Source organism: Trachemys scripta, chromosome 1, assembly GCF_013100865.1.
Source record: "Trachemys scripta elegans isolate TJP31775 chromosome 1, CAS_Tse_1.0, whole genome shotgun sequence".
Lineage (NCBI taxonomy): Eukaryota > Metazoa > Chordata > Testudines > Emydidae > Trachemys > Trachemys scripta.
The window spans coordinates 185608651-185631517 of record NC_048298.1 but is presented as its reverse complement, the minus strand read 5'-3'; the positions used below and the strand labels follow the sequence as shown (position 1 = coordinate 185631517).

The 22867-nt window shown below is 44.4% G+C and overlaps 2 protein-coding genes across 2 annotated transcripts in view; one reads left to right on the top strand and one right to left on the bottom strand.

Annotated features, from left to right (window-relative positions):
- LOC117867315 (trifunctional purine biosynthetic protein adenosine-3) overlaps nt 1-7454 on the top strand; it is a 53831-nt gene extending 46377 nt beyond the window's left edge. Inside the window, exons 20-22 of the mRNA XM_034752201.1 lie at nt 519-660; nt 4493-4608; nt 6208-7454. Of these exons, the coding sequence (XP_034608092.1) occupies nt 519-660; nt 4493-4608; nt 6208-6405 (456 nt within the window). The 3' untranslated portion in view covers nt 6406-7454. The remainder of the gene's footprint in view (nt 1-518; nt 661-4492; nt 4609-6207) is intronic.
- A 6331-nt stretch (nt 7455-13785) lies between these two features.
- The window catches only part of LOC117867212 (trifunctional purine biosynthetic protein adenosine-3-like), a 44156-nt gene continuing 35074 nt past the window's right edge, over nt 13786-22867 (bottom strand). The window contains exons 19-22 of the mRNA XM_034752052.1: nt 21750-21883; nt 19855-19996; nt 18214-18329; nt 13786-17520 (exon numbers count right to left, since the gene is read on the bottom strand). Coding sequence (XP_034607943.1) covers nt 17242-17520; nt 18214-18329; nt 19855-19996; nt 21750-21883 — 671 coding nt within the window. The 3' untranslated portion in view covers nt 13786-17241. The remainder of the gene's footprint in view (nt 17521-18213; nt 18330-19854; nt 19997-21749; nt 21884-22867) is intronic.

Here is a 22867-nt window from a genome sequence, read left to right as displayed (position 1 = left end):
ATAATTAACCCTCCAATCTTTTGTGGTGCCCTATGTTACGTTTTTTAAATGGGTGAGGAGAGGGGAGAATCTTGTTTGCAATTTAAACTGATCTAAGGTTTGGATGGGTTTAAACCCTGTAGATTGTTTTAAGGCTTCATATCAACTGAAGCTGGTTAAGCCAGTCTAAGAGTTAGGGTGCTTGTTATATTTTTCAGGTTATTACTAATAATTAATTGTTAATGGTCCAAATCCTATAGCCTTAAACTGAGTTTAAGCAGGCATAACTCCCATTGCTTTCAACATGAGTTTAGCGGAATATAGTCTAAGTTGAAAACTACAGGATTTGATCTACTATTACTTATGTGCATTTCTGAGGTGCCTATCTTTGTAGTATCTGGACACCCTTCTTTGGTCATATCTGGAGTTTTAGATTTTTGTTTGATTACAGCACAGTGTTCCAGCGCGTTCTTGTTATATGAGAGAGTCAATTAATCCCACGTTCATGTCTGTGTTTCTCCTTTTTTTGGCTATTGTAGGTAATTGACCATAAATTGTATGGAAGTCGCACAGAATTTGATAATGCGGTTGATAAAGTCCTTGAAGAATTCTCAGTTGAACTGATCTGTCTTGCAGGATTTATGCGGATTTTGTCTGGTCCCTTTGTCAAAAAGTGGGATGGTAAATACACTATTTTGTCTTGTTTAGAAATATATATTAAGACATTTTGCAGTTAAGCATTGTATTTAGTCTGGCAAACATTATGTAGAGAAAACAAGCCAGTGTACATAGATGATTGACCACTTTAAATAGTAACGCCTTTTTATCAACTATACTCTGGATTTTTTTAAGAAAGTACAAAACTGCTGAAGGTTGGAACCATGGGCGGCCAGTGTCCCAGCCATTGGGGGAGGATAGCCCCTGGCCCCGCCCATTGTGCCAGATGCCCTGCCCCTCTCCCTCCCCTTTTGCCTCCCCCTCCCCTGCAGCGGGCGGCTGGGTAGCACGGCCGCAGCGCCCGCAGCACTAGTGCAGTGGGCAGTGCAGTCTGAGCGCTGGACTGGCAGCGCAGGCCCAGCGCCAACTGCCCTGAGTCCCTGCGGGAGGCACACCAGCCAGCCCCGAGCGCCGGGAACTGCAGGAGGGAGTCTGGGCGGGGCCATACCAGGCAGTTTGGGGAGGCACAGCCTATGATACCTGGCACCTATGGTTGGAACAGAAACCTTCCCTCTCCCCAAAACTGCAACTAAAGCACCTTCTTTGGTTGCACGGGGAGTTAGAAACTTAAAGCAATTGAGTGACACACCAATTGCATATCATTAGCCAGCCAACCAGTTGCTGATCCCATCATTGGTGATGAAGATTGGGATGATGCAAGAATAAGCCATGACATGCTGATAGTTTGTTCAAAGGCTGAGGCTGTAGCATTTATAGAAATAGTTCAAGCGGCAATGTCATTTAGTACTCCATCTGGTCCTAAATAAGTGTAAGGCCTCAGAGTACCCATCATGTGCCTAGGATTTTAACGTGATATGGTCAGAAATCCCGAACCAAGCCAATAGTGGGGGGAAACGTGCTTATTCATGGGATGCCTTATACAATCTCTGCACAAGGTAGTAATGTCTTCCCTGGCTCCGTACTATAGATCCCTTTCCTTAGCCTTCTCTGTTCCCAAACCCATGCCCAAGTTTCAGGATAGGAGGTCACTACAAGTGATCTCTACTATGATGGGATTGCCCCCAAAATAGAGTCCTAGGTTATATGTCACCTTTTTATGTTATAAAAATGAACCTCTCAAATAGGTCACGTACCCCTCTGCTGCTCTTAAGCTGAAGTTCCCATCAGGCTGTCTTTATCCTACATGCTCCCACCGCTCTCAGGTGCATAGCTTTCACCTTTAGCTTTAGTTGCTACAGAAAAAAGGGAGGGAAGACAAAGAAAAAAAACAACCCTCCACCACCTCAGCTAATGGCTTTGTGGGGCCAGGGAGAGAAATTCCTTCCTAACCCCAAACAATGCAGTTGGAGTGACCCAGAGCATATGAACAAGAATCAGTCCAAGGGACCTTTTAGGGCATCCAGAAACGAGCCATCGCACCAAACATCGAACCTTGTTAACACGATGAAAGGTCACCCCTTGCGTCAGCCTTAGGGGCTGGTGAGTAGGGAGCTCTTCAGCCTGCTATGAGAAAGCAAAATTGGTTCCTAATCCCCCTGCCAGACCCTTTTAAACCCTGCTATTATGGAGGAGGGGGCCACATTAATCCCAAATTGCGAGGAGACCAGATTACTTTCCTCTAGAGAAATAAACAAGAAGGGTGAAGGGAGCCAGTATCTTTCCCTTCCCTTTATCATTTGCATTGGAGCTTCTTTCCACTTCCTTCTGATGGAGACATTGTGTGTAACCTGCTTCTGTAAAGGAGAGGATAAGAGAAATCTGATATTGAAATTCTTACACAAGTAAATGGTGCACTCAGTTTCCACTGCAATACTTGCTCCTATTGCTTGCTTCCTGAATCAGTAGAAACAGTCTGGAACAGAGAGAACCCACTTGCATGGACAACTCCCCATTCCTGTGCTTGGGTTAGAGACTGGGGCACAAGCAGTCCTCTGCTACAGTTCTGCTTCTGTACTAGCAGCTGATAGCAGGTCACTGGGTGGCAGGTCCGGCCTGCCTAGATCTTAAAAATCCTGTGGAGCAAGGTTCAAGACCTGAAGTCCCTGACAAATCAGAGAGCTTCACAACCTTTTGCACAAGTAGTTTCAATCCTCCTCTTCCCATGCGTGTTTTGTGATATTTAAGTAGCAGTAACAGGACAGAGAGGCAAAAGCTTTCAGGACTTTTATCACTTATCTCCTGGTAACCTGCCCCTGCCGATCCCCTGACACCCAGTTTACCCTCTGGCCTGTCTCAGACTCTGACCTCCTGGTATCTGAACTGGGCCAACTGCTCTGACCACTAGGTCAGATTCCCCATGACATGGTTCCTCTCTGGCCCTGCAATATTGAAGGTGAATCTTTGCAGAAAGGATGCATGAAGAACAGCCCCCTATACTGATGCTCCTGGGGATACTGTAACAAGGAACTCAAACTCAACTGAAGTGTCACAGGTGCAGTATTGTCCTCAGTACGTTTTTGCCCAAGGACAAAACAATCGCTAGAAGATGACCTGGCATATTGAAGCCGAAGAAAAGCCTTATTTGAATGAAATAGGCTGGAGATAGTGTTGAAGACCGGTTGGTTTTTATGCTATACTTATCCCCATAAGGCTACCAATGTCATTGTCTGGAGCGGTTACTGTTGTGTGCATCCAAATTGTGCACAGGACTCCATGGGACATGGCCCTCATCTTGCATTGACTGCCTTCCGTTGTGCCACTTTTCCCATTGCAGTGCATTCTCTCTTCCCCTCCTTCTCCTCCCCCTCCCCCCTCGGAATTGGACCCTGCTATCCCTAACATTAGTCAGCCAAGTGTCTCACCGCACTGCAATTAAGCTGTTGGTGAATACTGATGGCACGCAACTCACACAGATGAGGCATAGAGTGACATTTGTGTACAAGATACCCTAATGTGAGGCACGTGTTATTGTCTTCCTGGTACCTAAAAAGGAATTTTTGTTTGTTCTGAATTGAGCATCAGATCCTCAGCTGCTGTAAAATGTCATCACACCATAGACTTCAGTCTGGCACAGGATTTCCAGTGCAGTTTGTCAGACAAAACAACAACTTAGAGGAGGAGAAAAAGACCTTTTTGAGGAGAGGAGACAGCCTGATGGCTTAGCTGTAGCACTAGTATGTATGTGATTAGTGTTCAGTCCTAGTGTGAGGCTAGCTAGTGACTAGAATGCTCACAGAGCACTCACCTCTAGGAGCAAGGCCTAGTGCTGCTCAGTACTCTAATGGGGACCCGGCTGGCTGTTCATTAGGAGGAACCCCTCAGGAAAAGAGCATTGTGCTGATTTTTTCAAAAGAAGGGGAAAGCTGTGGTGTGCTGCTGCTTCTTGGAAGGGCAGGGGGATACTCCTGTGTAGGCAGCAGTTCTCTTCTGTTAAGACTGAACAGTCCTTAGTGGCTAGGAGACTAACCTAGGAAGAAATCTCACCACTTTCATGGAAGCTTGTGTGACACTCCCTGCCACCATGGGCCAATATTCTAAGTCACGAACTTGAGTGGGTATTAAGGATTATGAACAATAGGAATCTGCCTGTAGTCAGATGAAGAACAAGCCATGAACACCACCACAAAGAACAAAGAGCTATAAACAAATGATAGTCATGGCAGAGATTCTTGGGAGAATCTTGGGAGACCATATATGTACAAGTGTTTTCTTGTTCCCAACCCTGATCAGCTGGAAATAGATGGGGTAGAACATAGATTCCTGATGAGTTTGGGACTGCTTTGTCATGGCATTATGAGCATTTTGCATTCTGGTTAACGATGAGGCATTTACTTGATGTTTAAACTTGTGAAACGAGGGCTGAGAGATAATGAGGATTTCATTTATTCTTTTCTAGGAAAAATACTGAATATTCATCCATCTTTACTACCTTCTTTTAAAGGAGCAAATGCCCATAAATTGGTATTACAAGCTGGAGTCCGAATCAGTGGCTGTACTGTGCACTTTGTAGCTGTAAGTATGCCATTTCTAACAGAAATGAGCAGCTTTGAAAAATGTGCAGTGAATAATCTTGGTTGGAATAATACCTGTGTCAAAACGATCTCTGTCTTTTCCTCTTCTTTTGTAGAAATGGTTAGATGTACAGTGAGAGGAATTCTTTACACTGTTGTGCAGTGGGGGAATTGGAAATAAACACTATACTAGAATTCAGGCTTTAGCTACACTTGCTTTTTTTCTGTGCAGCTTCCTACCATTGGTAACAGTAGTGCTGCTCCACCAGTTGTCATATCAATGGGAGCACTAGCACAAGCAAGGCCTTGGTGATCAGCAGCATCTTTACCCACTACCGTGTTTCCAAGTCCTGTGTTTTTATCATGAGCCTCACCCTGTTTAGTGTTCTTAGAGCTCCAGTTGCTGGAATCAAGGAAGGCCTGAGAACCTCAGCTTTCGTTAAAAAATTTGTTCCAGCTCTCATTCTTGCAGAGAAAAGCTTGAAACTATGGAGTGACTGTAACCTAAAGGCCCACACCCCAGCAGGCAAAGAAAAGAACCCTAACTGTATTAATTTTGTAAAAGTCATTTTTTTTTCTTCTTCTAACACTTGGAGTTGGCAATATTGCCACCATGTTGTCAAGACCTGCTTTGAGCAGGATAAGCAACAGTCTTATGGGAGGTCAAGAGCTGGGCCTAAGAAATTCAGAAGATCTGGACACCTAATTTCCTGGTGCTGATATTTCTGTTTTGACACCAATTTTGTCAAAAATTTTGAATCATTCAACTAGCCGTGGTAGGCCTGCATGATGCTAGGGAGAGTCTATGGCTTTTGGAGGAGTTGGCTTCCACAGAAAACATTGCTCAGCTGGACCCCTGTTAAAATGACTTTCAGTTCTCTCTGGACGATTAACTGAAAGATTTATTTACAAGTTAACCTCTCCCTCCCTGGTATTTTAGACATGTGTTATGAACTCCATAGGGTTGATGAGCCTTGGCTTCTCACCATTTATGGAGAACGCATGTGCACAATTAAATTAGTTTAGAAGCAAGATTTTTTTTCTTCCTCATTTACTTATCAGGATTGAAAGTAGCAGGACGCAGCTCCCTTATTAAAAGCTTGAAATCATCCTCCAACTCCAATAGCTGCTTAAGAAATCCATTTTCTTACTCTTGCCAGAACTGTGGCATGTGAGGAGGCAAGTTCTGTCCTTCCATAGTATGTCATTGTGGCATTTCCACAAATGAAGAGAATTCATAGACAGCAGGGAACATTACTGATCACGTGGGAAATAATATTTTAGAGGTGGAAAGATCTTTGGGCTCACCATCTCCTTGTCAATGCAAGATAATTCTCTGTTGTAAATATACTTGCATTTTGTCTAGTCCAGTTTTATATGGCTGAAGTGCTGTGGCTTTCACTGCTTTCTCATGGGACACTATTCCTCAACCTCACAGAAATTCCCTGCAGGCCAAGGTGTATTTTCTGCACTCCTCACATACCACAGGAAATATGTATAAGTGGTACCTAAGGTAACCAAAGCAAATAACTGTCCTACTTTTGTGCATCTTCTCTTCCCCCTCTTTCAATTTACAGTATTCTGGATTTTCTTTTTTCAGGAGGAAGTCGATGCTGGAGCTATAATTTTTCAAGAGGCAGTTCCCGTGAAGATTGGAGACACAGAGGAGACCTTGTCAGAAAGAGTAAAAGAAGCAGAGCACAGAGCCTTCCCTGCTGCCTTGCAACTAGTGGCCAGTAAGGCAGTCTGCCTAGGCGAAAGTGGCAAGATCTTCTGGAATTTAGAACAGCGGAATTGAGAAGACTCTTGGCTGTAGTGATGGAACAACAGTACTAAAGTTCTAACAACAATAATCCAGAGGGCAGAACTTAGCAATCGCACAGTTACTTTTATTCTGTTCATAGAGTGTATTTTAGTGTAACATTTCCCATGACATTCCACCAGGATCTCCAAATTCTCTCTAGTGCTACTGCTCCAAAGTAAAAGCAGAGAAAGCCAAAAATGGGAAGGGAGGGGGATTTTAAATTTTTTTTAGAATACCGTGGTGGTAACTGATCAACATTGCTCTGGCTGCAGCCAGAAGGAAGGAAGTGGCCCTCATAACAAAATCTTTCTTTAAAGAAAATGGTGAAGTGGATTTTGCTCCTGCAAATTGTGTTTTTCGTGGTCTGGACTCACGATATCAAGTAACTCCAGAGGTGGAACCTGTGATCCAGCAGACGCCTTACAGAATGAAACTCCTGATGAACACTTACCTGTGGGTGAGTCTGGCTTTAGGGACCTCTTTTCATACCTATAGTCCACTAGAGGTTAAGCAAGTTTAGAGTCAGAGGTGGGTTTTTTCAGTGTAGAATTGGAAATGAGATGCTTTCCGTTCTCATAATCCTATGTGAAATTCTTTACCAATCCTGTCATAGCTAAATTCAGGAATTCTGGAAGCATCTGTTTAAGCTAGAATAATAATTTTTTTTTTTATTCTCTACCTACCCCTCTTCCCCTCCAAAATCTTTTGTGATTCTCAGAAGCATATTTGAGTGTTTTTATTATGGCTGAACTCTTATCTCTGTACAAGCCCCTCATTTTCTTTTAATGTTTTTAGCAGCTGCAAACGTTAGTCACTATACAGTTTACTCAAATCCATTTTTCCCACAAGCTAGAGGCACCTTCCTTCAGTTACTCCTGCATAGTTTTAAAACGAAACAAAAGCCAGAAACTTCCTGTCACTAATACACTAAGTGACACCAAATGTTGGTTGCCAGCCTGTGTATTGACATTCTTTCTGCGTTAGAACAATTTCAAGTGCTCAGTCATTTCAAATCCAATTCTAATAAAGTTGAGAAAAAGCAATGTTAAATGGACATCATTTAAATATTTTCCTTAGATTCTTTTGCTTTCATTAAGGGCGGAAATTATTTTTAAAAATTGTTTTTAGAAGGGAACACACTATTGTTTCAGATGTAGATACACAATGGTAGGCAGAGCAGGTGGATATGCAGCAAGTCTCCCAATGACAGTGGTTTTAACTCCATCTTAAGGTTGATGGACATTCTGCCTAAATATGCCTAGGCCTTAGGCTTAAAAAGCAAGACAAGTGGTAAAATTTCTAAAGACCTTTCAAACTATTGTTGATGATGGGCACATTCTCCAAAAACTACCACCTGAGCCAGGGAAAGAACTTATAAACAATTTGTGAAAGCAGCATATGACTGATCCTTTGGTTAGTAATAATGGGGATGGCAGAATGATTTAACAGAACTTTAAGAGGGAGGATATTTACAGCCCACATCACTTCTCTATATAGTGATGTTACTGGAGCTTATAAAGCATTACAGCCAAAGCATTCACAGAATAACCTCACCAGGGCTAGTACTGATAAATCATGCAAATGCAGGCACTATGGAGACAGTTTTTAAAATAAAGCAGTCTGGGTCCCCTTTCAGAAACAGGCCACATGAGGCTATATAAAGCCAGAAGGATTGAAAAAGGTTATCAACAGCTGTTTACTGATGAAATATTCATAGGGGATGAAGCCTTAATCAAGGGACGGAGGCCTGTATCGGGGTTTAAAAGATTACAAGGACAAGACAATTCTTTTCGGTCTCAAGAATTACCAAAAAAGTTAAACCTGAACAAGACAGGTGTTACAGGGTTGAAAAAGTTGTAGCTGGGAAGCGGGAGGAAAAAAGGTTTCTAGTGAAAGAGTTGGGTCAGCCCACTAAATTTAAGAGGCAGGTGGAAACCTCATCTCAACTCTCCAACCTTCTAGATGTACAAGGAGAAAAGAAAAAGAGCTGTGGTGACTTTTTTACATCTATCTAGTGATGCCAGCTTTGGGGATTTTTCACAAAACCCTACTTTGAATTTATACAGTTTTAACTATCTCCCAGGGGCCTGGCAGGTGGGGTTAGTGGAAATACAGTCTGAAACAGCATCACCAAACAAGCCTTTTCAAATCATCTTTGGGGGCTCAGAAAGGGCATTTCTTCCTACAATGAGGCTATTAATCATCCATACCTGAATTAGTGGATTATATGAACAAAGCTAGAGCTAGCCAAGCTGAACAGCCAGAGGTGCTCAAACTACGATCATAGGGGTAGAAAAGTTAGACTTAAATCACCTGGTGGGGCTTATGCATTTTCTAGCATTGTGGAACTAGCCTAGAGTTTGGAGGAGTTGTTCCCTGGTACTAATGTAAAAAAAGATAATAATCCTCTTTTCTTCCAACATTAGAGAAGGTTAGAACTTTGTATTGATACATGGACATTGCAGAACACCAGTTTGTGCAGAAATTCTCTGTACCAGTTACTTCCACTGATGGGGGACACTGTTTATCGACATCACTACCCCAGAAATAGACAGAGCAGGACATCTCGTTCCACTTTGGCAAGGTGATCATCAAGCTGTGCCTGTCCCCTGGGAAAGCTGGAAATTTAAAAAGTAAAAACAGAGTAGTAACCCTAAGAATTTATAGGGAACACCTCCACCACCATAAACCAAAACTTACAAAGGCCAGGCTGAATATTCCCTTCCTGGATATCATGGTGATGTACAGAGCCAGCATGGGGGCAGTATTCCATAGCCTCTTTTGAGAAGGGGGCTAGAGATTATTAAACCCCCTGTAAAAACAGCTGCTCAGAATACAGCCAGAGATGTGGGTAAAGTCGCATCTCCTGAGCTGTTCTGGATAAAGTGGGTGTTCCAGCTCGCAGATGGGATTGGGCTGATGCACATTTACAAGAGCTGGCTTAAAAGAAAGTGGAAGGTGTGATACACAGGGTCCCCAAAGTCCTTTTAAAAAAAAGAAAGGCTTTCAAATGCTGGTTTAGCCAGAAGTGAAAGGCCAAGAGGAAGCTGAGACAAAGAGGAGGCACTCTTCACCAGGTAAAAGATTTTAAAACAACATGACTTTTGTTCACTGTGGGGCTGAAGAATGCACCAAATTCAAACTAGAGTGATTCTAAATAGTCCCCTAGCAGACCAGCATAGAAAAAAATATATATATCGTTAGCACCATCGCTATCAGCCATTGCAGAAGCTCCCTGCTTGACTTTTTTGGCAGGAATGGGAATAGGTTACATGGATTTGAATACATTACTGTATCTTTCTGTTGCAAGATCGATTCCATCTTTTACAAACCCAATAGGGGGCCCACAGTGGGACTAGTGAATTACCTTAAGGCCTCTATTTTCAACCAGCTGGATGTCATTATGGGAGATAGCCTTTACGGCAACGATGCTCAGTTACAGTGACAACACCCTTGCCACACAATTTTCCACACGGCTGTTTTACAAAGACACATTTGGAGAATACGAAACAGAGCTGATGGGCAAGAATGAAGGGTTTAGGAGATGGATGAAGATAGCTGCCCCAGCAGCTCTACACAGTTACCTCTCTTTTCAAGATAAACCTGTAGAAGGGCATGGATCTGAAAATTAAACTGACACATGGCAAAGAAACCTTCTATTTAAATGTGTGTACTCAGAGTTCACAAGGGGTCCTCCTATTGGACAGGTTTGATCTCTGTCAAAACTTCCCCCATATGGAGTTCAGAAATAGTGATCCACGTGTCCCTGGAGTTCTGGACCATCTTTGCTTTTCTGGGTCTCAAAATATACACAGGTCAGCAAACTCTGTCTTTGTCAGCTTCCAAGAGCTCCATCTCCCTCTGCTAACTTTTTTCTTCAGCTGTTCATAACTCATTTTACTATCTCTTTTCACTAGTCTTTTCCTAAAAAGGCTACAAGACACTTCTTTTTCCTCCTACAATACTTGCTTTTGCTGCTCTTGGCACTTACTGGCACTTCACCACTGTCACAAATTGCACACACTGCCACTATATGTGTCAGTGCTGGGATTAACTACACCTCTGCTTCCTGTGGTCTGCTCAAGAATTCCCCTGTTGGTCTCGGGCCTCCAGCCATCACCTCTCTGGGGGCAGACACCCTCTCCCTCAAGGCTGGGGATTTAGGTTTGTAATCATCCTGCAATTCACTGTGACTATCCAAGCACATCTTACCTTTGTCTAGACCTGCTGGTTGCCCCCTCAATGGCAGATGGTGTTCATCCATTTTTTAAAGAGAGTTTGCATGTCCTTTGCACACTAGAGAATAAAGGCATACTGGTATCTGTTTCTCCCCCCGCCCCCCTACACACTTGTATTTATGTCTTCAGCCTAATGATCAACAACATTTAAGTTAATATTCCTTAACTGTTTAAACTGCATGTTTACAGAAACACACTGTCACAGGGTCTGCACAGGTTCCCTCCCTCTCATCTCTGTGCTTAGACTGGTCAAAGAAAAGGGTCCCAACACCTCTCTCAGGTGTTTCATCTGTGTCTCTTTATTTACAGTGCTTAGTGCAATCCCGATTTGCCTGACACCGATCCCCACACTGACCCTTCCCTGGGTCTTCTTGCCCTTGAGGCCTCCTGCAGCCAGTAGAGACAGAGCTGCAGTCCCCCTGTCTTCTCCCTTGGCTAGTCGTCTCACTGAGCCTTTCTCTGGGCTTAGATCCCCTCCCAAGCACCAGCCCAGCTGGTTCCACTTGACTCAGCTGATTCCCCTGAGCCTACCCTGGTTAGGGCCTGCAGCTGAGCTCCTTGCTGAGTGTCTGGGTCCCCACCCCCTCTGCTGAGAAGCAGGGCAGAGCCACCCCTTTAGCCAGGCATCCAAAGGGTTTATCCCTCTGCCCTCCACACACACCTAGAGCCTGTTTAAAAACAATATAAAACATACCCACAGTTAAAATAGAATTTTACCTTGCCCTGGTGAATTACAGCTTGAAGTTGCTGTTTCCCCACTAAACGGATCACACTACAGTAAAGTGTGTGTGTGTTTATCTATACACACAGCGCTAGAGATCAGGTACATTCAGAATTGTACACTATACCTCTCCCAGCCCAGCAGCCATTCCCACCATGGTGCTTTCTGGTGTAAGGAAACAGTCTCCAATAAATAAGACACATCCCCAGGCACCTGTTTGTTTCAATCTAACTTTAACATCTGTACTTAGCATGTTGTTTTGATACTTCAGTTCTCAATATATACTTGAGTAGGGTACATGATGAATTTATGCATCCCCAGCGCTGTCTACACAACAGGGATGCTTTGAGGTTTTATTTTCCTGTTTCTAATTGAAATAGAGCACGACAGGACCTTCGTACATTATTAAACAGTAAACCGCCCTGCACTGCAACCTTGACTATTACTGTATCTGCCTTCCTACTGACTTTGAAGCTGACAAAATGTGTCTTAGGGCATTTTTTAGGTGTGAGGGTTTTGTTTTTGTTTTTTAGTTTTTTGGTTTTTTTTGGTGAGTAAACTTTTTGTTTTTAAAGAAAACAAATCAGAAACACACAATAGCACACACAGCTCTTACATGCTCATGATGTCACACAGGCTCAATTAGCACTATCACTGCAGCCATATGCCCCATTTCAGCTTCGCTCTCAACCACCCTGTCTCAGGGCTGGGCAAAAACAATTTTGGCCTAATTCTTCCGTAGCCACAGATCTATGCTGTCCAGATTCTAGAGCTCTCTAGAAAGTCATTGCTCAGCTGTTCAGAGAACCCCCCAGCCCACCCACCCACACAGGTAAGGCCCCATTTTAGATTTACATAGGTGCAATCAGTTCCTATCCCCATTACCCTCCTCAGCCCTTTTAACATTTTCTATTCTAGTTACCTGCAACTTGGCTCCGTGACTCAAATTGTTTGGCAGAGACGCCTCAGCCTTGTACAACATGTCCTGCCCCCTCCAATGGTTAAAACAGCAGCTAACCCCCAACGTTTCTGGGCCTGCTCTGGGTTCACAGGCTCTAACTCGAGCATGAGGCAGGGGGGCTGGAACAATTTGCATAGAGGGAGTGCTGAGAGCCACTGAACCAAAGTGTAAACCCTGTATATGATAGAAACCACTTCAAGGGGGAATGGATAGCTCAGTGGTTTGAGCATTGGCCTGCTAAACCCAGGGTTGTGAGTTCAATCCTTGAGGGGGCTATTTAGGGATCTGGGGCAAAATCAGTAGTTGGTCCTGCTAGTGAAGGCAGGGGGTTGGACTTGATGACCTTTCAAGGTCCCTTCCAGCTCTATGAGATAGGTATATCTCCATATAAAGTCAGGAGGTGCTGCCAGGGCTGGCTCCAGCATTTCTGCCACCCCAAGCAAAAAAAAAAAAAAAAAAAAAGCCACCAGCAGCTGGTCCTTTGCTCCTAGAGGGAGTGCGGGACCTGCCACCCCAAGCACCTGCTTGTTAAGCTGGTGCCTGGAGCCGGCCCTGGGTACTATAGCATCCCTAGTTCCAGCACATATAGCGTGAGGCTGTCTGTTAGGTCTTCAGGTTGCATTCTGGAATCTCCAATGGCAGCTGGGCCAGAGGGCTCCCCTTGACTTCCCCCTCCTGTAGGAGTGGAACTGAGCTCTTTAAACAAGATGGCCTCCTTCACATCTCAAGGGCTTCTAGGGTACTGCTACTAACTAGCAAATGGTTAAAGTACTAGAGGACAAATTTACAGCCTTGTTACACTCTCTAGTTGGTCGGGGCTTAGAGGTCACACCTCCCAGAACCCCCAATTGACACTCAAACCAGAGGGCCTACAAGACCAATTGGTGGAGAGGCACATGGACAGGCCACAAAGGGTCTGGCTTAACCCAGGAAGTAAAAACAAAACACCTTGGTGCATGTCCACAGGGTGGGAATCAGGAAACATGCAGAGTAGGGTTTCCAGCTCCATCTCACTGCTGATCAGTCAAGGAGAGAGGAGGAGTTGCCACTCAAAGACTCACCTGCAGCTCACATTCTGTAAGAGTGCACAGACAGTTTGACAGTAGATACTAAGACTATTCTAACATATTAGCAGAAAATAATAGGTGAAATTCACCCATGCTACATGTGCAGTCTATAGGCATCAGAGGGTCCAGGATTCAGTTCCCTGTTCTGCCACAGAGTCCTTTTTAGGGTGAGCAGATGTCCTGATTTTACAAGGACAGTCCCGATTTTGGGGGCTTTTTCTTATATAGGCACCTATTACTCCCTACCCCCGTCCCAATTTTTCACACTTGCTATCTGGTCACCCTAGTCCTTTTTGATCTTGGGCAAGTCACTTGAGGCCAGATTTACAAAGGTATTTAGGTGCCTAAAGAAGCAGACAGCCTTTCAATAGGAATTAGGTGCTTAAATAGCTTTAAACGTCTGGCAATTAGTGCCTCAATTCTCAATCTGTACAAAATGGGCATTATACCTCGCAGGGGTGTTATGAAGAAAAATAAGTTAAAGACTGTGAGTTGCTTGGATACAACGGCAAGGGGGGCCAGAGAAGTATCTGAGATACATCAATAAGAAGAGTAAGGCTCTAGTTATAACTGTGTTAGATTTGAATATGTTCAAACAAGATTATACAATTCAAAACAATATACAGTACAATATCACTATACGACTACAGTACCATAAGAGAACAGAAGCAATAATGTGTGTTTATCCTGTGTCTATCAAAAGCATTTTTCAGCTGTCCTCAGCATAATCTGGGAGAAAGGAAAGGGATAACATGAAAACAGAAGTTCACTGTTGTAATCATAACAATAAAACTCTATCATTTGCTATATCGAAGTCATAAATGTCTTGTATATTAAAGGTAGACAAGAGGTAACAGTAGGGAATAGTTCTCTTTACCTTCTCCAACTATCAAAACACATTCACCACAGTACAAGCATGAATACAAAACCTGAACGAAATACTCCCCTCCCTCATAATGTAAATTATAATGGAGTTTGCCGCAGGCTTTGGAATATCTCACTAGAGCCAAGAGTCTGACCTACGATAGGCCCCAAAAAGTACAGGACATGAAACTCAATTCCAAAACAAAAGTGTTTATTCATTGAACCTTAGGGGATATAAATATCCCTGATCTGATCTAATCAATCAATCAATGGCTCCTTCATCGGAAAGCTCAATTCTAGCTGTTTCTTCTTTCAACTACTCCAATAATTTCTTGGCTGACTTGCCTCCCCACTGATTTATTTTATTTGCACATGGCCCATTACTCTGACAGAATTAAAATAAGCCTCCTACTTGGGCAAAGTGTTTAGTTAAAGGAAGAAGCCCACACTGCCAAGCCTGTCACTGGCTTGACATTGTGAAAATGGAGATTCAGCTTCCATTGCAAATCAAGTCTGGTGACTCCTTTGTCACTAAAATGGTTACTTACCTGTACAGTGCCTGATGTTCTTCAAGATGTGTGGTGCACAAATGCAGTCCACTGTAGACAGATGAGTGCACTAGGCACACCTACAATTGCTGAAGTAGCAGGGAAGGTGAGAGGGGTGTGGAATGTATATTTGACCAAACACATCTAGAAGAATAGGTACAAAGCATTGTACAGGTAAGTAACCATTTTTTCCTCCTTTGAGTGGCTGGGCACATACTCATTCCACCATAAGTGATTCACCAGCACTTTCCTAACAGATGGTGGAACTTCAGACTACTTGGAGATGGCCAAAGTTGGCATTGTCTCAGAAAGCCTAAGTAATGGCACAGTGTGTGGAGAAAGTATATACAGCGATGACCACATTGCTGCTTTGCAAGTGACCATCACACGAATGTTACTCCAAAAAGGCTAGCCAAGTGGAATGAGCCTTAGTGTAGTAGACTGTTATCCTCAGTAGAGGCGAGACCTTCACTAGATCGTAGCAAAGCTTGATGCAGTCAGAAACCCAATGTGAAATTTGCTGGACTGTAACAGGTAACCCTTTAATCCTCTCAGCATAGGCTACAAAAAGTCTAAGACAGGATCCGAAAGACTTTTTGCAGTCCGGGTAAAGTGTCAGAGCTCTCCGAACATCCAAGGAATTAAGCTTTTCTTTAACCTTGGTAGAATGAGATTTTGAAAAGAACACTGGAAGATGAATGATCGAGTTGAGGTGGAATGCAGAGACCACCTTAGGCAAAATCTTAAGGTGTGGCCAAAGCAAGGCTTTGTTTTTGTGAAATACTGTGAAAACAGGGCCCGCTAGAAGTGCCCGGGGCTTTGACACCCTCTCTGCGGGGATAATTTCTACCAGAAAGACTGTTTTAATTGATGGCAGTGGCAGGGATGTTGTTGCCAAGGGCTCAAAAAGGTGGAACCCATCAAACAAGATAATACCAAATTCAGGTCCCATAAAGATACCGGATAAGATAGATTTCAGAGTAGCAGCCGTGTTAGTCTGTATCCGCAAAAAGAAGAACAGGAGTACTCCTGTTCTTCTTTTTGCGGATAAGATAGAGTAACACATGGATAAGGATTACTAAGTAAATCAATCAATCTAGAAACCAATGGGGTAATGAAATGCTGTTACCAAAATGTTGTAATTACTGTGGGAATACAGGGAAGCAGGACTTTGCTTAAACTGTTCCAAACGAGGGGAGTCACCTTCAGTGAAAGGATGTTAAGCCAGCCGGGGGTTGAATGCCAGAGCCATGTGAAAGTAAGATGGGTGGAGAATCCCCAGCCAGGAGGCTGCACACCCTCATCAAGGGATTCTCCCTAGACTGATTTAAGCTGTTCCTCCCCTCTGTTCAAAGAATAGAGCTAAACAGGCTTCATTAGGAGCCTCTTTGTTATATTAAATACCCAATCAGAGCGGAAATCAGTTGTGGTAGGACTATGTTTCTGCCTGCTAAGAGCTAAAAATCACTGAGAGCTGAAATCACTTGAGACGGGCAATGTTTCTGCCTGGCCTGCAAAGAGCTGAAAATTACTGAGACTGATGTACAGATGTCACAGCAGAGAGGCAGGTGGCAGCAGAAGGTGACTGACAGTCAGCTGGTGAACAAGTGGCTGGTGCAGCGGAGAGGTGTGATGAATGACCAGCAGGGCGGCTGGTGGAGGGGCATGGTGAGCAGGCGGGCAGCAGTGGAGAGCTGCGACAAGCAGCCAGCAGGGCAGCTGATGGCGTGGCGAGAGCAGGCGGCCAGCAGGGCGGCTGATGGAGAGGCACAGTGAGAGCAGTGAGCAGGGTGGCTGGCAGAAAGGGGCAGCAAGCGAGTCCCTGAGCAGTGGAGCGAGTAAGGTACCTCTTTACCCCACCCAGGGGGGAGGTGAACTCTGCAGATGCACCTCTGAACTCTGGGTCTGCATTGATGAAGGACAGGAACTATGAGTGGGGTGCAGAGAAGGGTTGAGCACATGGGTTGTTGGACTTAAACTGAGAGCAAAAGGACACTGCCGAACCTTCTGGGGGGGGGGGTGTCTTTTACTCATGGTTTATGTTTATGAACTCTGTCTGTGGTATTTCCCCAAATTAACACTCAGTTACTTCCCTCCTTTTATTAAAAGTTTATTTTCTACACTCAGACTCTATGCTTGCGAGTGGGAAAGTATTGCCTCTCAGAGGCACCCAGGGGTGGTGTGTAATTTTCCCAGGTTACTGCGTGGTGGATCAAGCCGGTTCTCTGTTGTATCAATGGAAAGGAATCCCTAGATATTGAACCCAGCCCTGGTTGCTGCTGGCTCAACCTGGCAGAAGGGTTACATAGCCACTGAACGTGATGCATCGCTCCTTGGAGGGACATGCAAGCAGATATGAAACTGGTCTGCCTGAAATCAGGACAGAAGAAACAACAGACAGAGAAAAACTAGTGAGCAATGAGTAGGACATTCATTCATTTGACTGTAGCCTGTTGTACTGTTGTGGCTTCAGAGTAGTAGTGGAGGAAATGCAATCTTGCTTTTCATGATGAGTCAAGCTTTGGGTTCCTTGTTTCCAGCAGGTTTTACCATCTGCTCCTAGTCGCACCATTCCACTGGCCACCAGCTGCAAGGCAATGGGAAAGACTCGGCACTCTGCTTCTTTCACCCTTTCCAACAAGGTCTCCTCGGTATCATCTGTGTTCACAGAGACGGGCTCCTGAATAATTGCTCCTGTATTAGCTTCCTCCTAAGTGGGAGATATTTATAAATCTGTTGTTAGGAGAAGATGGCTGACAGCATCCAAAGTAGCAGAAAGGTCTAGGTGGAGGGTGTGGATGGTGTAGAGGCCTTGAGATTTGACCAAGAAGAGGTCACTAGGGACCTTAGTGAGAACATTTTCAGTAGTGTGGAGATGGGAGAAGGCAGACTGAAGGGATGGAGGAGAAGGATTCATTGCATCAGTTGCAGACCACACATTCGATGAGTGGGGATAAAAAGGAGAGATGGGGGGTTATGTCGGAGATGCAAAAAGATAGTTGATGGATAGTTTTTCAGGATAGAAAAGACTGGGACAAGCCTCTATTGTGAAAGGAAGGAGGGTGAGGGAGGGAATGAGAACAGGGCAATAGAAATAAGGCGATCGAAAGGGATGGATCACGTGGGAAGGGCATCAGTGGGATTATTCACATGAATAGGGTAAAGCATGCATTGGGTCTTTAATGGACTGGGGCCCATTTTTGCACATTCCTATTCATAAGCTAATCTTCCTACAGAAATTTAACTTCTAACTCTTCCTATTTTATTGGTAATAATTCCAGTATTTCCAGGTACAAGTTCATTACACTGATATTATCTGGAGAACATTTATGGATTTGTTATTGTGATACAATAATCATTTGCCTAGAGTTAGAATAATTCTTAGAGGCAGAACAATACTTACAAGTACAAAATGTACTGTACAGCCAGTGACTTTGACTCCTGGTTGTAGCACCTGCTTATGGGCATTTCCCCCTTTGACTGAAGGTAACAGTGATGGACAAACGTTCAAAATTTTACCTAAAAATCATTAAAAAAATAGAACAAACATTTAAGCCCAAGTTCTTTTAAAATAAAAAACATAGATAATAGTCCATTAATAAAATATTTGTCAGCAAGAGCTCATAACACTAGGTGTCATTCAACAAGCTGGAAGGCTCCAAACAGCAATCAGAACTTACTAAGGTGCACAAGGGTTAAAATGCAAAGCAGAGATGGTGGGGCTAGGCTCTGAGGAAATAGTTTAGGAAATACTACATTTCCAGGGCCAAGGATAGCGAAGTACAGCTGCTGCTGCAAGCCAAGCAAAATGAGGTTTGAGATAAAGGCAAGATAGTCACTTGTCCTCCATCGCCACAGATAGGAGGAAGGGGTCAGAAGGTTCCCTCTACCCCCTAAGTTGCATACCCAGCTCACAACTCTGTGCATAAGGGGAGCTGGGAAAGAGAGAGACCGCTCTGCAGGGTTGCTATTGTGCCAGTGCAGAGACAGCAGATGGGAAAGTGTGACATAGATCACTCCTCGGCGGGGGCGGGAGGAGATGTCTGAATAAGGTCTGAATAAAAAGTGAGTAACCTCTCACTGAGGCCTCAGGAATTGGACCGTTGTTAACAGGATAGAGGGTTCAATGGCTAGGGAGTGTGCACTCCCAGCCTCTGCTGGGCAGAGGGGTCTGTGACTGGAACCTTGGTCTCTATGGGTACATCTCCACTGCAATGAGAACTCCACGGAACTGAGTCTCAGAGCCTGGATCAACTGATTCGGGATCGTGGGCCTAAAAATAGCAGAGTAGACTTTCAGGCTCAGGCTGGAGCCCAGGCTCCGAAAACCCCCGAGGACGAGGGTCTCAGAGCCCGGCCTCCAGCCCAAGCCCAAACATCTACAATGCAATTTTTTGCCCCATAGCCAGAGTCAGATGACGTAGGCAGTGTATATATACCCTGTGGGTCAGACTAATAGCCTTATTCACTCTAGGCTCCATCATGGTTTTACCTCAAGCCCAGAGTAAGGGGCAGTGCACTGTTGTGCTGCTCATAGAGCAGCCCAGGAGGGACTTCAGAATTCACAGTCTCACTCCCAGTTCCCCTGCTACTCTTGGCAAAGAGTCTATACCCAGCACAGCATGTGCCCTTTGACACACTGGCACAGCTATGCCACCAGGTGCATTGCAGTGAACAGAACCAACCCTCCACCTGCTCCCCAGCCCTTTTCACCCCCCTTCCTTCCTCTTTGCCCCTCTGCTACCCCAATACCCAGTGCACAATTTAGCTCTTTGGGTAATATCTTACCCTTCGCATAGCCCCATTGATTCGAGTGAATGAATTACATGAATGAAAGCATAAGATGCTCCCTACTGATTTAAATACAACAGTATGCAGAAGACAGTGCTACTCAATATGACAAAAGGTGTTAGAATCTTGCCCTGTAGTGGTAATGCCGTGTGCTACTGGATAGGCCCCAAGGCTCCTGAATGGGCCCCAAGTATTGATATTTTTCATGCCTCTTTTACAGCTATTGCTAACAATTGTTTATTCTGGTTTCTTACCATTCCACTTTCTGATAAAAGCACTGGACAAAATTCTCATAAATCCTGCGAGACAGATCAGTTCAACAGAGAATTCTTCAAGGACTCTGTCAATTGTGCAGTCAAATTCAGAGCGGCTTCCATACAATTTATGGTCAACTACCTAAAATATTAAAACAACCAAAGCCAAAACACTAAAAGTGACTCAGTGTGTAAGAATGAGGGTAACTACTTGGAGAACAAAGGAAAATCAAAATAGGCCCATGCCAAAATATACCAGTATTTTTAAAAAGTTATTATAGCCTTGCTAGTGCTCACGTGTACTATCAATCGGTGTTTGCAATTCACAGAATCATACGAAGCAGAAATGGGAAAGATCTATAGCATCATCTAAGTTCACCTGCCAGCCAGTGCAGCAGTATTCCTTACAAGGGTGTTTTCTAGTGATTTTTTCATGTGAGAAGATATGATTGACTAAGTTCTTACTCCTATCCTGAATCCAGATGCACATGAAGAAGGCATATAAAGTGAATGGATTTACTTTAAAACAATATGGTTTCACCAAAAGCAGCACCATCATTTTACAGTCATTGACTTGTGCAACAGGGAGTTTATTTTAAAAGACACTGGACTGATCAGACATGGTGTGTAAGATGAGCGAAGTTCTTGTTCTTCCTACTCCAGATCAAAACCCAGATACCCAGGGGAAGTGTTTCAATTCCATTAAAGACGACTTTCAACAATGTAGGTGATGGAGCAGTGTTTCTCGTCCTCATGAAAATCTTTTGAAGGCCCTTAACACACGTTTTTCAGATATGAGCCTATATATTGCTGGAGAAAATTTAAGGTGCCTCCCGTTTAACAGTTTGGGGGAGCTAGCTCAAACTTTCAGATGCATGGGAGAACCACTAAATGCTACTATGTCCTTCATTACTGTCTGAGCGGGGAACACGGGGGGTGAATGGGAGCGGGGTCCCCCTGGGGCAGTCAGGAAGGAGAAGAGGGATTGGATGGGACGGGGGGGAGGGCAGGGGCCCGCCTCTGCTGTAGATCAGTGTTCTCCAAAGTGGGGTGCGCACAAGAGGATTCTTGGGGGTGCACGGCAGGAGGAGCGCTTTTTTTTTTTTCCTTCGTCAGGCGGGAGTCCGAGCGGCTTTTTTTTATTTTTTTTTTGCGCTTTGGCAAAAATGGTAGAGCCCGCGTGGCAGGGGGTGCATGCTCAAAAATTTTTTACTGATAGGGGTGCACGATCAAAAAAGTTTGGAGACCACTGCTCTAGATGGTATTACTATTCTCAATGTGTGCAATTCTTTCTACTGTATGCCTATGTTATGCAATTGAAATCAATGGGACTCCTTGGGCAGTGAGGTTCTACTTAATCTGAATAACAACAACAGAATCAGACTCACTTTGCTATTGAAAGTAATTGGGGATGGTGTGAGAGATAGGAGGTCTTCTTATGCAGATATTCACTACATGCTCAAGAAGCGGATGGATAAATGCAGCATAGGAGAGGAAAGTGTGCACATGCAGTTCAAAAAAAAATGTTTTATTGATTTCTTCTTCCTCTTTTCAGTTAAAGGTGTACTCTGCATGGGGCTCAGCAAAGCAAGCACACATCTAAAGTCCCATTGATTTCAATGCACACACTTCAATCCTTCACTGAATTGGGGTCCTAATGCCCATTGAAGTTAATGGAAAGATTTCCATTGATTTCAATGGACATTGGATCAGGTCCTACATGATTTTGGATTTGATCTTAGCTATCTGATGCCATAGTTTTATACTTTTAGCTAACAACTTAACATAAAAAGTTTAAATAAATGTGGGTCCAGAATTATTAGTGAAAACTTGTTCCAGATTTGTAAAAGCAGTAGCTGTTTCTCTGGTGACTGAAAGGAAATGGATGTCCTTACCCTGGTGGGAATCCCAGCCCGGGCTGCATTTCTCAATTCTTCCACGTCTCCAGACTTGTTAGAGATGACAAGAACTATCTGTGCACAGCTTGCTGGTTCTTTTGCATATGCGATAAGTGCCGCAAGGTTTGTACCTCAAATTAAAAGAGAAGAACAAGTGGTCTTATAAACAGGAGGCTGAAGACTTTACTCACTTTGTGAATTAACTAATGTTCTCTGAGATGCATATCCCTATGGGTGCTCCACTTCTGGGGCGCATGCGCCTCTTGACCCCTTGATCAGAGATTTCCATTAGCAGCGTCCATTTGGCCCACGCACATGCCCTATGCTTCTTCGTGCTATGCACTGAAGCTATATGGGGTTGCACGGGCAAACCACTCTCAGTTCCTTCTGCACCCAAATGTCCCATATGGAACAGTCCGAAGCAGAGGAGGAAGAGGGCGAGTAGTGGAGCACCGATAGGGGGACACATCTTGAAGAACTGCAGTTACTGCACAAAGTGAGTAACCTCTTCTTCAAGCAATCTCCCTATGGGTTCTCCACTTCAGGTGATTTCCAAGCCGTGTCTCCAGTGGGAAGAGGGAGCTTCGGCACGGAGTCTAGAACTGAAGATATTACCACGTCGGCTCTGACAGCATGGATTAGAGCGTAATGTTGCAAATAAAAATAAAAAAAAAAAAAAAAGTTGTATGTACTGAAGCCCATGTAGCGGCCCTACATATCTCAGATATTGGCATGTTCTTAAGTAACGCTTTGGATGTTGCTTATTCTCTGGTTGAATGTGCTATCACTAAGGCTGCGAGTTTGTCATGGAGGTCATGGATGCCGTGACTTTCCGGGACCTCCATGACTTCTGCAGCAGCCAGTGCAGCTGGCTGGGGGCTGCCTGAGCAGCTCAGGCAGCCCCTGGACTAGTTGCACTGGCCAATGCTGGGGCAGTCGAGGGCCACCACGCCTCCCTCCCCCAGCAGCAGGAATTTGGGTGTGGGAGGGGGCTCAGGTGCTGGGGGTTGGGTCACGGGAGGGGGTGAGGGCTCTGGGCGCCACTTACCTTGGGGTACTCCCCGGAAGCAGGGATATCGCTCAGCTCCTAGGCAGAAGCGCGGCCAGGCGGCTCT